The sequence below is a fragment of the Chionomys nivalis genome, chromosome 26 (assembly GCF_950005125.1).
Source record: "Chionomys nivalis chromosome 26, mChiNiv1.1, whole genome shotgun sequence".
Lineage (NCBI taxonomy): Eukaryota > Metazoa > Chordata > Mammalia > Rodentia > Cricetidae > Chionomys > Chionomys nivalis.
The window spans coordinates 17,419,989-17,436,489 of NC_080111.1; the positions used below are offsets into that span (position 1 = coordinate 17,419,989).

Sequence of the window (16,501 nt, forward strand, 5' to 3'; positions counted from 1 at the left end):
CACACACTGTGGACCACAGAGAGATGGCCCCCACACACCGTCGACCGCAGAGAGGTGGCTGTCATGCAAAACTTGCCAGAATTACAAAGGAAATGTACAATTTCCACATTTCAGTGTGGTTTTAATACCAATGCTTTTCTTTCAAAGTCACACAAAAGAAGTGAGGCTTTAGATAAATAATATAAAGAGGTAACGAACAGGCAAAGCTTTTGAAAATTATATTCTATAAGTAAAAAGTGGCCATTGGGCATTTGCTGGTTATGAACTGGGATCAGAGTCAATTCCAACAGACAACAATTAATACATAGGGTCAAATGTTCTGCAGCTTAAAGTATTTACACATGTGTTTAGAAGAGGAAAAATAGAAAGTTTTTACATTGTTTGTAAGTTAAAATTTGTAATATCAAGCTAGGAGCAGGGTGGTACTGCTGGCATAGTTGGCATACCGTACATCCTCAATGTGTGGAGAACGCTTTCAAATCAACAAGGGAAAGGTTTACTCTACTTCTGAGCCATAGGAAAATAAACAAAAACTACCGTAACCCCACACAGATACAGATATCTTTTTAATGTCCTTCCTAATCAAAACTGTAGCTCGACAGCAGATATAAAGTGGCTGGGAAGGAACCTACTGTCCACCCCGTGATGGCACAGTCAGCACCAGCCTTTACTGATGGAGGACAGCCCGGTGGTGGGAATTGGTTTAGTAAGCAGTTCTAATCCTAGGAATTTATCCCAGGGACTGTGGACAAGCGCACAAAGGCCCACACAAATGCGTATTATATAAGCATCAGTTATAATGGGGAGAGATGGAACTACTTCACCAATATTCCATACATAGATACCAGCTGCCTTCACTGACAATTACAATGCCTTGCCATGTATGTGTCTGTGTGTGTGTGTGTGTGTGTATAAATCTAAGGCAAAAATTTCTGGAAATGTGTATGTCAAGATATAAGCAGTGGCCACTCCCCACCATAGAATTGCAGCCACTAAAACAACATGGGTGCATCTGCTTTGCATTATAATAATGTGTAGTGAACATTATTTCAACAGCTGAGTTCAAATGCGACCTTTAATCCTACAATATCCACAATGTTATCTGTCAAAACATTGTAAGATTGCTGATTGTAAGATTAGAGACAAAAGGATGGGTGGTACCAAGATTCATTCACTTACATCTCCTGTGATGGATTGGAATATCCAATAAGAATAAAAAAGAAAAAAAGGAAGGAAGGAAGGAAGGAAGGAAAGAAGGAAGGAAGGAAGGAAGGAAGGAAGGAAGGAAGGAAGGAAGGAAGGAAGGAAGGAAGGGTGGTGTTCAGTGTTCTGTCATTTCTCTGCAAGGGAAAAAAGCAGAATATTATCTATGTTTCTAAGAAATAGAAATAATGCTGCCATCTTCCACCATGATATAGTAATGGGAGTTCAGCCATATTGACTTCCTAAGCACAAATGTTATCCAAAGTGACTCATTCCTCGAGTGGCTAGGAACCCAGCATAGATTTTCTTCTCCCTTTCTTTGGCTGAAAACTTCTACATTTCAGATGCAGAAGTCTCTCCCACCCCCAGAGATGGAAAACACACTCTGAAAAGAAGCAAAAGAGTAACCAAAACCTTGTCTGAGTTGAGTACTAATTTAGATAACTGTAGTTTTGTAAAAACCTTCCTGTGCCCTCATTCCACACCGACATGACATGGTGGGAAGTCTTCAACTGGACGGGCTTCCTGTCATACTGCTGCTAGCTTCTTATCGGCTGTGTAGCACTGGGTCAACGCAACCTCTCTGTTCTTCCCAGATAAGGTTCCAGATGGTCTTGACTCAAAGGTCAAATGAGATCATCTAGCTCTTAGGAACCCAAAGCATCGCACATAGGTTGCTTTTCTGAGATTTCAGCACAGTTCTGCATCGTAGGGGCTGCTTAGGTGAGTGAGGTAGGAGCTCCTTCCTCCCCTGTGGAAAAGGCTTCCAGTCTGATCCTGAAGACAGGTCACCTGCTATCCCCAAGAGGCAAGGTGGGCAGATGCAAGGAGCTCCACCACAAACGGCTGGCCTGTGGCGATTCAGTCACGTTAGGGTGTTATCCTTTGACAGTTGTTACAGAGCACCTGAAAGTCCTCCTGGGTGTGCAGGTGCAAAGAGGTAGCCCTGTCCAGTGGAGAGAGACATCTCCAGTATCTCATTAAGTCTTGTAAACTAGATACAGTCACTTTTGAAAGGCTGTTTATTTCGAGATGCGTTTGCAACATCATGAATGAAGCCAGCACCCTGATTTCCAGTGTACTCTGTCCCCAGAATTTCTCCCCAAAATGCCAACATGGGTTCTTCTTTACATTTTAGTGCTTGCAACAGAAGCAGCTAAGTTTATTTTTGCCTTTATGAACAAATCTTGACTTCAACATGCAGCAAAGAGGAGAAGTCCTGTAAATGAGAGGACTCAGCCCATCAAATTCTCTTCTTCTCAAACCCCGGAGGAGTAAGAACACACCGGAGGGGAGGAGCAGCAGACCAAGTACCCTGGCTTCTGCTGATCTTGCAGGAGGCAGAAACGGTCACATGACTAGGAATGGGCTAGCATTTAAAGTGTGGCTATCTGTACTCTTCTCCTGTTTTGTTTCCAGTTGAGGCATCAAGACAGATACCATTCAGTGAAGTAGGCAGGTGCCTAGGCTAGAAATGCATTCGGTTCTAGGTTAGAACAAAAACAAGACTGACTGTCGCATAAACAAAAGTCAAGGCCCTGATTTGACCTTGACGACGAGCAGTCCTGGGGTAGACAGCCCAGGCTGGGGAGCCCGTGAAGCGACCAAGGCTGCCAGAGTCAGGTACTCTCTACCTCTGTGTGGTACATCTCAGCAGGAAGGACTCCATCCACAGGTCTCCACCAGATGAAAAAGCCAGGCTAGAAAGGAAGTCTGCTGGAGCAACAGGAAAGGGGTATGACAGGCTATTCCGTCTCTGGAAGGAGTTGGGCAAGGGAAAACTGTGATCACTTCCACTTGCATCTAATAGGTGAGGACACCCTGGTGCACACAGTGTGACCATGGCTGAAAGGTGGGGGGAGAAAGGAGACCGGCTGGCAGCTGCATCTGCCTTTCCACAAAGATCTGCCACAAACAGCTCAGGACACCTACTTAACAGCTGATCGACGTAGGTGTTAAGCAAGAATCTTGTTGTCAATGCTTATTTATATACTTTTTAAACTTGTTTCTTTCTTGGTATCTTAGCAACTTTGAAATCTCTCTCAGGTGTTCTTTTAGTCTCTGCCAAGTTCATGGTTCCCTTTGTAACCGTGCAAAGGGGCGGTACAGACAGCGTCTGTAAATCTCAGCGCCTCCGTCTGTGTCTGCATGAGATGAAGACGCTGGGCCTTCGCAGAAAGAAGTATGGTGAACTGTTCTCAGAAATGCTGGGGTCAGGAAACGGGTGGAAATACACGGCAGAAGTGAGGTTTCAGCAGCTGTCTCTTCTAGACCCTCCGGTGTGGTATTGCATTTGCTTTTCTCTGAAAATGTCCAGGAGACAGGGTATCTTTTTCACACAAAACTAATTGAAATGAAGCCTCACCGACTAATAGTCTCCATCCTAAATGATAATACAAAGACAACCATTAAAACTAAAACAGCACTTGATTTTCACAGAAGAAAAAAATATTTTAAGTTGGAAAACCGTGACACCAACAAGACCATGGGTGTGATATGGATAAGTGTATACCTTTGTGGCTCATTGCTGGTTTTGTTCTATGTCATTTATTTAACCAGTATTGCTAAAAAATTTAATCTAGCATTTTACACTTTCAGGGTTACGTGTTGTAATCCTGTAAAGAAGTCATGATTTTATTTTTTATTTTTAACATCACAATATCACTCTATAATAGCTGAAAGCCTGTGGTTTATAAAATGGCTGTAAGAAACTTTATTTCGAATTGCAATGCTTCCCTCAATCTCAGAATAATTGAAAAGCAGGGACTTTGGAGCCCAACAATGCTGACTTCTCATTAAGGCTTTAACAATTAGAACCATTTCCCATTCACCCTATTTCCCAGCTGTCCCCACTACACAGCATTACCGTAAGAGTGAATCTAAGGAAGGGAATGTGGGCATTGTGCACAGCCTTGTTGTCCTAGGACTTGGCTGAGACTCGACAAATGTTAAGCACCATTGTAAAAGATGAGCAAGTTGTTGCATTTTCTACTTCTGAGCTCCATTTACAAGGCCAGCAATAGTGACTCTGACTTCTACTGAACATTTTGCTGAACTAGAGATTGAGCCTTTTCTTTTTTCCTTTTTCTTTTCATACTCATTGGCCAAGTGAAAAGTTTTAGTTTAAAACTGATAAACGGTAATTTTTCATTGCTGGATAAGGTTTTTATTTTATAACCTTGATTCTAAGTCCGTTACGGACTTGCAGATGGGCAATAATTCATTTATTAAGTAATGCCTTCGGAGGAGGTGGATACACACTCATGTGTGCAAGTGTAGACAAGAAACAGAACAATCCACCTTGATTTCAGAGACAAGGTCTCTCTGAGATCTGGGTCCACTGATTAGGCTGGGATGGAGAGCTAATGAACCTGAGACCTGCCCGTCCCCACCTCCACAGCAATACCACCACAGCTGCTTCGTATGTAGGCGCTGAAGATCACACGTAGGTCCTCAAGCTTGTGTAGCAAGCACTTTGCCCTAGTGATCACCCCAGCCCCCCATTTTAAATAACATTTTAATCTCTAGTAGGATCAAGTCAAGGTAGTCACTCCATGTTTCTTGGATTCCACAAAAGACCATTAATGAAGTATATTAAATGAATCAAATACGTCACAGAACTTCATTAATTCCTTTGGACACATCAGCTATGTCTGTCACTGCTTGAGAGGACTGTTGAATGGTACTGGGCCTGCTTCAGAATGGAAGACACAAGTGTGTCACTGGATAAATCTGAGTGTGGTTGACACACGGTGACTTACATTGACCCCTGTAACTGAAGTGCAAAGGTGTCCAGAGTTTAATCCTGGCAGATTACAAAACCCTTGAGTTTTTTTTTCTAAAAATGACAATGCTTTTGTTTGCTTGAGAGCTAAGATGAGAATCTGACTGACTTTGGACACAAACATTAAAAATGTGTACAACATTTTCAATATTAAATTCATGAGCATGAAAAATATTTTGGAAATAAACAAAAAATTAGTAAGTTGTCAAATTTTCCAACACAACAAACATTCTGGCCCATGTCTTTCTGTGGTGTTTTATGGATGATATTGAAATTTAATCATAATACAAAGTTTAATATATTTGTATTATCTTTATCATATTTAAAATATAGGGTATTCTGTCAGGTGCCTATTCCAGGTTACTTAAGCTTTCCCATGTCCCTCTAATTAGGTTCTGAGATTACTACCAACTACTAATAAAAGTAATCATTTAATATTCACCATGTTTTTCTAAAATTATCTTTGCATTTAGAATTGTTTCATTCAGGTAAATTACAGCTGCCAAAATTAATGAAAATATGTAAGTTCTCAATTTCAGATACACCTGACAACCCACACATGTGAATATTTTTAAAGGTCTTCTTTGTTTCAAGTGGATTTGTTAGACTGACTGAAATCTATTCTACAGCTTGACAAAGTTTAAATAAATCAAAGGAAACTGCCTGGCATACAGAATGACACCTCAGTCCTTCTCTGATACATCCGTCTGTGGAAGTGTCTGATTCCCACCTTGTTTCCTTCAGTTTTACAGGAGATTCTAAACTGGCCTCAAGCATGCGCTATGTGGAGACACAGTCAATGCAGATCGGAGCATCCTATATGATTCAGTTTAGCCTGGTGATGGGATGTGGCCAGAAATACACCGCTGACATTGACAACCAGGTGAAGCTGGAGTTCTCAGCCAACCATGGCCTTACATGGCACCTTGTACAAGAGGTATGTATGCTTTCTCTGACACTTGCAATGGCTGCCTTCTTCCTTAATCAGTTATACAATCTAAAATTGACATGGGGAGTTAGAACCAAGACAAAGAGACACCCCCCCCCCAGAAGTATCAGATACCAAAGAGCAATTGCAAACTAAAGAAATAAGTGTAGCCAAGACTGGATACTCTTGGATACTGTATCAAGTCTTATTTCTCCAGCCCCCTTTCTCTGAAACCATGGCTTTTCTTCCCCTATGGCATGTTTGGAGCTCTCCTTTTCCCAAACAGGGGTTGTCTAGATAAGGAATGAGTTGACTTCCGACCTTAGAAACAAACACATAAGAACTATAATCTAAATTTTGTAATAAATCTACTTTGCATATGACACATGCACACTCTTATAATCTGACTTTGCCATAAATGCAAAAATATAACACAAAGGATAAGCTTTATAAATGCTAATGAGGTTAATAGATCAAAATTAGTCTTCATTCCTATTTGTGGTGAGAACTGAAAGATGTTTAATTCTATGATGACATCTTAGTTGTAATTTCTTCCCAAATGTTTTTAATGTCACAGAAGAAAAAGTGACGAATTTGGTTCCTAGTGCCAGTAGCTGAGACTGTGGCCTTGGCTTGCTCTGCGGTCTCTTTCTCTTGCTGTAGGACAGGAGACATTTGCAGCAGATGAAGGGAGGCTGAGTTTAACTTCTGCGTCTCTTTCAGGAATGCCTTCCCAGTATGCCAAGTTGCCAAGAATTTACATCTGCCAGTATTTACCATGCCAGTGAGTTCACACAGTGGAGGAGAGTCATTGTTCTTCTTCCCCAGAAAACCTGGTGAGCAACAACATCCTAAATATGATTGTCCCTTCCACTTTTATCCTGGTATCATAACTTGAGTATGATGATAAGCTCAGCAGATGGTGATATTACTTTCTCTCTATTCGGAAGCCTAATCTTGCTTATATACTCGGGTTTTTGGAAAATGGAGTTAATGAGATATATGAAAATTTGTTTTTCCAGTGTTTCTAATCTCTCTTCTTACCCCCAGAATTCTGCTTTTGTGGAAAAGCTCAATGAGCCTACCTCTTTACGTTTGACCTTCAAAATGAAATGACACACAGGGATCTAGAAATCCAAGTAGTTCGGATGGCGAGTTTATTTTCTCATTGCAAGGCCTAACTTTATATCAAAAGTTTAGCACACATTCTTTTTCTAGTCACATTTTTTTAGTAACAATAGAAATCATCCTTTGGGAAGAAGAAGCCTCAGTAAACAAGGAAGAAAGAACAATCGAGAAGAGGAAGAAAAAATTAGAGTAGTTTTTGCAGACTACATTGTTTTCATCTTAATCTGGTCAGTCGAAACATTGCAATATCAGTGTCTTTTTTTTTTCATTCAGTGTTACGAATAATATTTAAAGCCTTTTGTCAGCATAAGTTTGCCCAAAGGAAAAGTCTCAGACTGCAGATTAGGTCTGAAGTCTCAATGTAACTCCACCAGTGCTCAACCAGTCACGTGATCCTTGCTGTCACCACCCCCCTCTTCAAGGTAGAATCCTGTAGGTATATAGACTGTAATTAGTTTATCTTAGAGACTCCTCACCCTGGGCGTCTAAGATTCTGAATTGTGTATAGAAGAAAAAGCACAATCAAGACCAGCATTGTATTTTCCTATTGAAGGCATACACTTTCAATGCTCTTTTTATGAAGAGAAAATAACTAAACAAATCTTTCTCTGATTGTTTTCTGTATAAAAGTTAGGCACTTCCCAAAGGCAACAGACAGGTGACAACCCAGAATTTGCTTTGTAACTTCTGGTGAAGACTGAGTGACTGCACTGTGTGAGAATGGCTCCTTAATTGTTGGTAGAGTACATCATTATGTCAACTGGAATAAGAAGCTTGAAATTTGATTTCTACAGGTGTTTTTTTATGTCCCACTGTGAGCCATTTCCAAGATTCTCTATTGATGCTTTGTGTAATAAGTCCTTGGTTTCTTTAATATTCTACTCTTTTGGGTCTACTGCTGGGAATGTAATCAAGATTTTTATTTAATTTCAGTGATATTCCAAGCATGTATTTCAATGAAAGCATATGTAAAACAACACCTCAAACAATTGAAACACTGATCACTCTGAGTGCAAGCTCCTCAGGGCTTTCGATCTTCGTTGCTGCATAATTAAATTTATTTCTTTCGTTATTAAGAAAATCACCAAGTGATTTGACTCATTGGCATATGTGACTCGATTTTAAGATGACTATCTTAAGATAATATTTTGTTGCGTGTTGTAGAAATTGTTTTATCCCTAGAAACATTCTAAGCCGCCATTCCTTTTTAGTCTATCCATTCATGAGCATTTTGGCTGTTGTATGTCTTTGTGCCATGTGTGCCTGGTGTCCTCAGAGGCCAGAAGATGGCCTTAGGTCTCCTGGATCTGGAGTTACTGAGAGTGGATCCTGGAAATCAAACCCAGGTTCTCTGGAAGAGCAACCAGTGCTCTTAACCACAGCACCATACCAGCAGGTCTGATTCAGAACAGGTTACTCTTCATCAGTGTTGAAGAGAAATGTCGTGACTCTTAAACTCTAGACATTCATTAGAGTATCTGTCCTATAGTAGGCTTATTAGTATATCTTCATGGAATGTTAGAAAGTTAAATAGAATTTTGATTCAAAGTGCACCAATGTATTAAAAAGATGGTGTACTGTAAGACATATATGTGACACACGGAATAAGAAAACAGAAGGGAATGTATTTAGGGTCAGGAAGGAATCTAGCAGGAAGCAGAAAGAGGGAAAGGGAAATTAATAGATGAAAAATATGAGCAGAATGCCATGATATATGTATATGAAACTTACTTTGTATGCCATCTAAAACTTCTGCAAATATATTACTCTCAAACAAAAGAAAATATTATTCCTGTTGCCATGGGCCTTTAAGCACATGTACCTGTAACCAAATTCTGCTTTCCCAATTTCCTTTAGACTCCTTGGGAGGGAAAAGTGAAATGTTATTTTAGAAAACAAACACCCCAGTATAGTGTTTATTCCCCTTGACTCATGGCTGATCTAAATATTATTTCTACATAAGAAAGTTTTATGCTGGTTATTGCCATTGTTTCTGAGGATATAATGATTAAAGTCTTTACCATAAGGATTAAATTTATTTAGTCTACACAGTATCCTTGGTCATTTTTTTTATAATGCCTATTTCAAGTTTTTTGCAAATAGCATTCTACTGGGAAAAGAGGGAGTTTGGTTTGAAGCAGTGTTATTTTTCTGACCAAATCATTGTTCTGCTGTTTTGATTCAAACATGTACGCAAATATAAATTAAATATATTAAAGCAAGCATGGTCCTTGCAGTATCCTAGGTATGTTAACTTTGGAAAAGGTGTTCAATTGGGTAACTGTGAAGTGGGAATGGCTCCTGAATACACCTGCTCAGAAAAATTAGACTGTATACGAACTGAACATTTGTTACCCAATGAAAATTAACTTCATTTTTATGAGGGACATTTACATAAGAACAGGGCCTAATGAGACCCAAACAGCTGTCAGTTGTGGACTTCATAAACAAATCAACACCTAATGACTGCGTGAGTTTCAGAATAATTGGGCAAATGTAATTACGGGAACTCTAAAGGTGGAAAATACAATCTAGCTAGCCTTCATTTACCTTGATTCTTCAGTCACATAAGCGTGGAGAAATGAGTGAGTGCCAGTATGCTTTGGTTGTGAAGTTTATGGGAGGAGGGGGTATTGCCTCAAGTGCTGCTGCTTTTAGAAATCCACGGAGTTTGAAGTTTGGATTTTAAAAGCAAGTCAGTGTATTGTGTGACCTCTTCAGGGATGGATGGACGGATGGGTGTATGGATGGATGGATGGACGGATGGGTGGATGGATGGGTGGGCGGATGAGTGGGTGGGTGGATTAGCGGGTGGGCGGATGAGTGGGTGGATGGATTGACGGATGGATGGATAGATTGACGGACGGACGGACGGACGAGTGGGTGGGTGGATGGATGGATGGATGGATGGGCGGGTGGATGGATGAGCGGGTGGGTGGATGGACGGACGGATGGACGGATGGACAGAACAGACAGACAGACAGACCAACCAATGGTAGAATGTAATGAAGTATTTGTGTTGAGGACAGCATTGATTGAACAATGGTGCAGCTGTGAGTTAGTGTGATCACTCCTCTTCTTCCCTCTTGTGATCAGCTAGAAGTGGCTCACACGGTTAATTTTTTTTCTCATTAAAAATCAATCAAATATTCAGTCTCTCTTTCCTGGCTTTTTTCTTAATTGGCATCAATATGTGGAGTATATTTAAGCGAAATAACATTAAACTTCCTATGGCAAGGACATTCCTCTTCAAGGGGACATGAGCATAAGGATCAGTTCCTTAGGGAAGAACCTTTGGGCGCACATGTGACTGTAAGAATATAAACTGGAAACTAAGAGGAGATTCTCAACACCTGCACCCTGCTTTAGTACTGAAAGTAGAAAACCTCGAAATACTATTTTCCTCAGTACTGTAAAGGCATCTCACCGTGAGGATAACAACCTACCTCTTCAGAGTCAGACACTTCAAGGGATTCTGAAAATCAATTTGTCCAAACCTTTTTCTGAGAAGTGGAACTAAAAGCCTCTGACAGTTTGGATTTCTCACTGAAGATCACACTTCTGCTGGGCTGCAGAGCTGGAGTCAAAGGAGTCTATTCCCTGACTCCCATGAATTCTTCAGTCCACTGCCTCTGGAAGGCAGACACAGACCCCTCTTCGCGCCCGTTTGGCTCATTTTTAGCACACTGATTTTTTTTGAGCGCTTAATTTATTCTGTGCTGTGCTTATCTCTGAAAGACCATGATGAGTCAGCTGGGACTCTGGACACCACTCAGATTATAATCAGTTTAAAAAGAATAGAGCATCTCTCCTTTTCGTGATGGTAGCGTCCATGAGTTCTGTTTGGTTCCATTCTATAGGGCACTATGCTTGTCTTAGTATTCTATTGCTGCGCTAAGACACCGTGACCACAGCAACTCTTATAAAAGAAAGCATTTAACTGGGGCTGGCTTACAGTTTCAGGAGTTTAGCCCATTATCGTCATGGTGGGGAGCATGGCGGCATTCTGTTCTGGCAGACACGGTGCTGGGAGTAGCTGAGAGTTCCACATCTGGATCAACAGCAGCAGGAAGAAAGAGGCTGTGGGCCAAGCATGGGCTTTTGAAACCTCAAAGCCAAACCCCAGTGACACAAGGCCACGCTTCCTACTTCCTCTCAAGTAGTACCACTCCCTGAAGGCCGTGCTTTCAAATATGTGGAAGCCATTCTTATTCAAGTCACCATAGTACTATATTGTAGTGAAGCAGGGCCCTTTGTTCTGGCCACCTGGCTAGCTCAGTTGGTAGAACATGAGACTCTTAATCTCAGGGTCATGGGTTCGAGCCCCATGTTGGGCACCACTCTGTTGTAGTGAAGCAGGGCCCCTTATTCCAGCTGCCCAGCTAGTTTATACCCAAAATAACAACACACAAACTGTATTCATTTAAACACTGTCTGGCCCATTAGTTCTAACCTCTTATTGGCTAACTCTTACGCCACTCTATTGTAGTGAGAAGCGGGCTGGCTGTGTTCCCAGCATCCAGCTAGCTTATACCCCGAAATAATCACACAGAGATCTGTATTAATTAAATTACTGCCTGGCCCATTATCTCCAGCCCCTTATTGGCTAACTCTCACATATTAATTTAACCCATCTCCATTAATGTGTATTGCCACTCGACTGTGACTTACCAGCATGAATCTAACCAGTGTCCATCTCAGAGAGGAGAGCCATGGCATCTGCCACACTGCCTTCTTCCTCCCAGAATTCTGTTCTGTCTACCCCACTCACCTAAGGGCTGGCCTATCAAAAGGCCAAGGCAGCTTCTTTATTTAACCAATGAAAGTAACACATAGACAGAAGACCCTCCTATACCAGTACTGTAAAGGAATCTACACTCATTGTAGGCTTTTCTAAAAGACAGTTTGTAATGGAACTATGAAAATCAGGATGGCTGTTAAATTATAAACATAAACCTACTACCACAGAGGTGTCTCTGTCTTGTGTCCCATGATAGGTACTGATTTGAAAATAAACCCCAGTCTACTGGAGGCCCTCAGTGAACCCTGGAATTCACCCTACTACGTATGAAAACACAAGCTATTAGTAACAGATCATTGACAAAATACACAAATAAAAGCTTAGCCTGTTTTTTAGCAGTCTGTTGTGTACTTGTGGTGTGATTAATATGTGTAATTGGGGCAGATTATTATGGATCATTCAGAGGCAGAGCAATTGTGTTTATAGTGTGCTAGGGGATGCTCTGATCAGCAGAGCTAAGACTCACAAGAATTCTGCATAATTCTGTGTTGCTACCGCTGCTGCTGATGTGGCTGTTTTAGCACCTTGAATAAAAACAACACATCTCTGAAAATTCCTGCAGGTGAAATTTTCTCTGTAATTTTTTAAAAGTGTTATTAAGTAATCATTAATCCTGAGCCTTTCATGACTTTCAAAATATCTTCTTTAGACTCTGACGTCAATAAACTAAGACCCCCAAGTGTTTGTGTCTAACTTTTCATCTCTATTTAAGGTCAACTGGCCCATGAAACTCCAGCAAGTTCATGTTTCAGAAATAAGCATGCCTTCATGTGCAGATCTTCTTGCTAGATATAACTTTTCAGCGTGTCTTCTCAACCCCACAATTGTACTCTAAAGGTTTTGTTTTCTATTCTGAACCAAACCAGTCTTCCGATAAGACTGGTGTGCCTGTTCTGAGAAACTGTATCACTTGGGGTAAAATATTTCCTATTCTCACCTGTGAGAGGCATGTTTTATTTAGTGGGTAGCTTTTACTTTTGAATGTTATTTCTTTATTTCCAGGATCAAATTTTGTTACAACAGAAAGTCTGGCCCACTATTTTCCTTTAAAATGCTTCAACTAAATTAAGATTAAAGCATAATATAGGCAGGCTCCTTTTCAACTTTCTTTCATGACAGAATTGTTGAACTGTAAAATAATTGATTGGAAATTAAGCTAAAGAAACATTAGGGTCCTAAGTAGAAGTTCTGAAGGCTTTGTTTTCAGAAAGGTGCTGAACTCTGGTCTTCTTAGGGAGAAATGCCACAGTGGAACTGATATTTTCTTCTTTGTTCCTAGGTCCAGCGCCACCCGCTTCCGCTGGAGTCAGAGCTACTACACAGCGCAGGATGAGTGGGCTTTAGACAGCATCTACATTGGGCAGCAGTGCCCCAACATGTGCAATGGGCATGGCTCGTGCGACCACGGCATATGCAGGTATGTGCTCCTGAGAGCATAACCCACTCCTGAGTTTGTGTCTGTGGGTTCTCCCCAGAAGTTATTTTTCCAGACACTGCAAAGACTCATACATAACAAAGGAGCCAGAAGAAAGTGAGTCTCCCTTCTGTTCTTATTTTTCATGTAAAGGAACGGTTACATGAATGCAAAGCCATATATCATATATGTTCTAAAGCTCTACATCTAAACTCAAGAGCAGGCCTGCTGGGTTAACCTGAAAGCCTGGCTGTTAGTTCCCACCCACCCCTCATCATGCTCAGTCAGTCAAATATTCTGCTACACTCTCAGCTACGCCGCTTCGCTTGAAGCTCAAGGTTGTGCAAATTGGAAGAAAGTGACCATACTTGAATACAAAGAAACCCCAAACTATGTGATTTAATCAGAACTATAAAATATCACAAGAGTGACATGTTAGCTGAATACATGAACCTACTATATAATATCTTTAAAGTCGTGGGGAAATCCCAGTCTCTATCGCACAAACATAAGCCCATGTGTCTTTCGTTACTTCTAATCTTAAGTCCCACAATTTTAACATAATACCTGTAACTAAAGATTCTACCCATTTTAAAGAACGTGAAAAACTGAAGATTGTACCGTATCCTATGTACAGATCTGGCGTAAGGATGAGACCTAGGGGAACGTGGCATGTGGGACTACCTTAAGCAGGAGAGCATTGTGTCACTAATGACTTGGTTATTTTCGCTGTTCTCATAGGTGTGACCAGGGATACCAAGGAACTGAGTGCCTCCCAGAAGCTGCTCTTCCTTCCACAATTATGTCAGATTTTGAGAACCCAAACGGTTGGGAGTCTGACTGGCAGGAAGTTATCGGCGGAGAAATCGTAAAGCCCGAGCAAGGCTGTGGGGTCGTTTCTTCTGGATCGTCTCTCTACTTCAGTAAGGTATGCCCAGAAGTCAGAATGAGCCATTAGGCAGCGGCTGGTTTGACATGAGACTTGTTCACAGGTGTGCTGAACTCCACAGGTACAAACAAGAAATGATTTTACTATTCTTCGAGCCCTTCATTGGGCTTAGCCATGTGCCGGTCCTATTGTGACATTGGGAAACCCATCTTATCATTGATGTGGACTACTACAAATACAGGTTAAGCCAGTTTAGAGTTCCTCGTACTCTTGTTCTTTTCTGTGCAGTGCTGGGACAGAACAGACAAACTCTGACATGGTGGGCAAGCATCCTGCCACTGAGTGACATCCCAGATCCCCTCACCCACCGCTCCTGTACTTCATTTAAACCCCATTGCTTTCCTGTAGCCCAAGTGCTGTGCAGGCTTCTGTCTTGAAGGCTGTTGACTAGAGCAGGCTTTTAATCTGTCCTCACTATGCCCTTTTAGACTCTGTGAGAGGACACGCCTAGGCTGAGAGACGGACAGGGATGGATAGAAGAGCCTAGAGGTTAGAGAAGCTAGTCTACGTGTTTGATTCCATCTGATGCTACCACTTCCTAGCTGTGTGTCTGTAGGCATATCACTTCATCCTCTTTCCGCTCACCTCCTCATCCTCAAAGGGGACAACGAGAGAGCCCACTTCAGTAGAGTTCTTACGTGGACGGAGTTAGTGAGTGCCGACCCTGTAGCAGAGTCTAGGGGTTGTGTTTATTGGATTTGTCATCATGTGAATCTCAGGACTCTGGTTGCAGGAAGTAAGAGTGACTTGAGGAAGGGAGCGTATACAGAGCCGTTCCTGGAGAGAGGGGGCTGTGCAGCTGGCTGTTGAGCAGCCATAGCGCCAGGGCTAGTCTGTCTTAGTTTGGTGACTACCGGTAGACCCTACTGGTGTAGACTGCTTCATCAATCTTGTTCTTGAAACGTTCAGCTTTCCTGGTTGTAGCAGCCAATTAGACATACACATTGGTAAATGTCAACAAGGGACTCATATCCAGGCACTGGCAGAATTGCAACAACTAATTCTCTTTGAGCACCCCAATCCACGTTGATTTGTTGAGGATGAGAGGGGAGCCCCCTTCCTCTCCTCCTCACTATCGTCCGGGCAGACCGTGTTCTACACTCTGCTCTGGTTCATCTCCAGTAAAAACAGAAAAGACAGGAAGCAGGCACCAACTTGAGTGATATGTCTCGCCCTAAGCATGGGCAATTGTCTTCAGGATGGGAAGTAGTTAATACCGTCTCTTTATAGAAGGATTACAGTCACCAATTCCGGTACAATTAGAAATGTCTCACTTCATTTACATCCTATAGCAAGTAGACAGGTGTGGATGATATACCACGGGGGTCATACAGCGTAGATTTTGTTTTGGCAGAAATCCAAGAAAAATTAATTTGTGCAAGTGCAAAAATAGGTTCAAGTTTTGTTCTGACGTAGGCGTGAAGCAAAGAATCTACAAGGAAACAAGACAGGGAAGGATGGAAATCGGGATGGATCTACTCCATGTGCCCTGGCTGTTGACACGGACAATCCTACCGTCACGATCTCTAGAGAGCATAGTCAATAAGGGACCAGTGTACACTAGAAACATGGCTCTGCAGAAGGGAGGCTGTGCTTACTGTCAGCATCTGCTTTAAAATAAGATTATAAATATTTCACTGGTACATGTGTGTCTATGCATACACGGAAATTTCAAACATAAAATGTCCTGGGTGGCAGATGTATATTCCATCCACTTGACCCAAAATTGTCTTTTTAGACTGTCTGGGTACGCTTCGTTCCAGAGCTCATGTGGAGGTCGCCTTGTGGAGTTACTTCTCTGTATTTCAGTATTCCTGTCTGTAAAGCAGAGTGCTGGGCGCAGTGAGGAAGTTAGTGCAGGTGAAGAACAGAGCCGTGTGGGGAACAAGAAGCATTAGTCATCAGGGTGATTTTTTTTATGAGAGGAAATTATAAAACGTTACCATTAAATTTCCCCCCACATCTGCCCTTCTACTCAAAAATCATCATTTCAAAGGTACAAATTTCCCTTCATCTCTCGGTACAGCCTTCCCCTCTGGGCTTCTGTAAAAATATCTCAGGGCCTTTCTTTTCCCTGTTTTTCTCTAGTAGCATCTGTTTAGAATCCTAAGTGGAAAATTTCATCTTAAACTAAAAGAGGAGAAAGTGGTGTCCATGCAATCAGAAGAAGGGAAACAGGAGGGCCTGACCTCGGGAATAGCAATTACTCAGCTACTCACAGACTGTTTTCCTATCCAGTGTCAGGTTGACTATCACCATGAGAGAAGAATCATCATTTATTTCCAAAGGGAAAG

General features: G+C 41.6%; 1 protein-coding gene across 5 annotated transcripts in view; it reads left to right on the forward strand.

Annotated features, from left to right (window-relative positions):
- Window positions 1-16,501, forward strand: part of Reln (reelin) — a 429,470-nt gene that overhangs the window by 306,560 nt on the left and 106,409 nt on the right. For all 5 annotated transcript variants that reach the window (XM_057758362.1, XM_057758363.1, XM_057758365.1 and 2 more), the window contains 4 exons: window positions 5,732-5,924; window positions 6,639-6,751; window positions 13,124-13,261; window positions 14,000-14,186. In XM_057758362.1, the coding sequence (XP_057614345.1) occupies window positions 5,732-5,924; window positions 6,639-6,751; window positions 13,124-13,261; window positions 14,000-14,186 (631 nt within the window). The remainder of the gene's footprint in view (window positions 1-5,731; window positions 5,925-6,638; window positions 6,752-13,123; window positions 13,262-13,999; window positions 14,187-16,501) is intronic.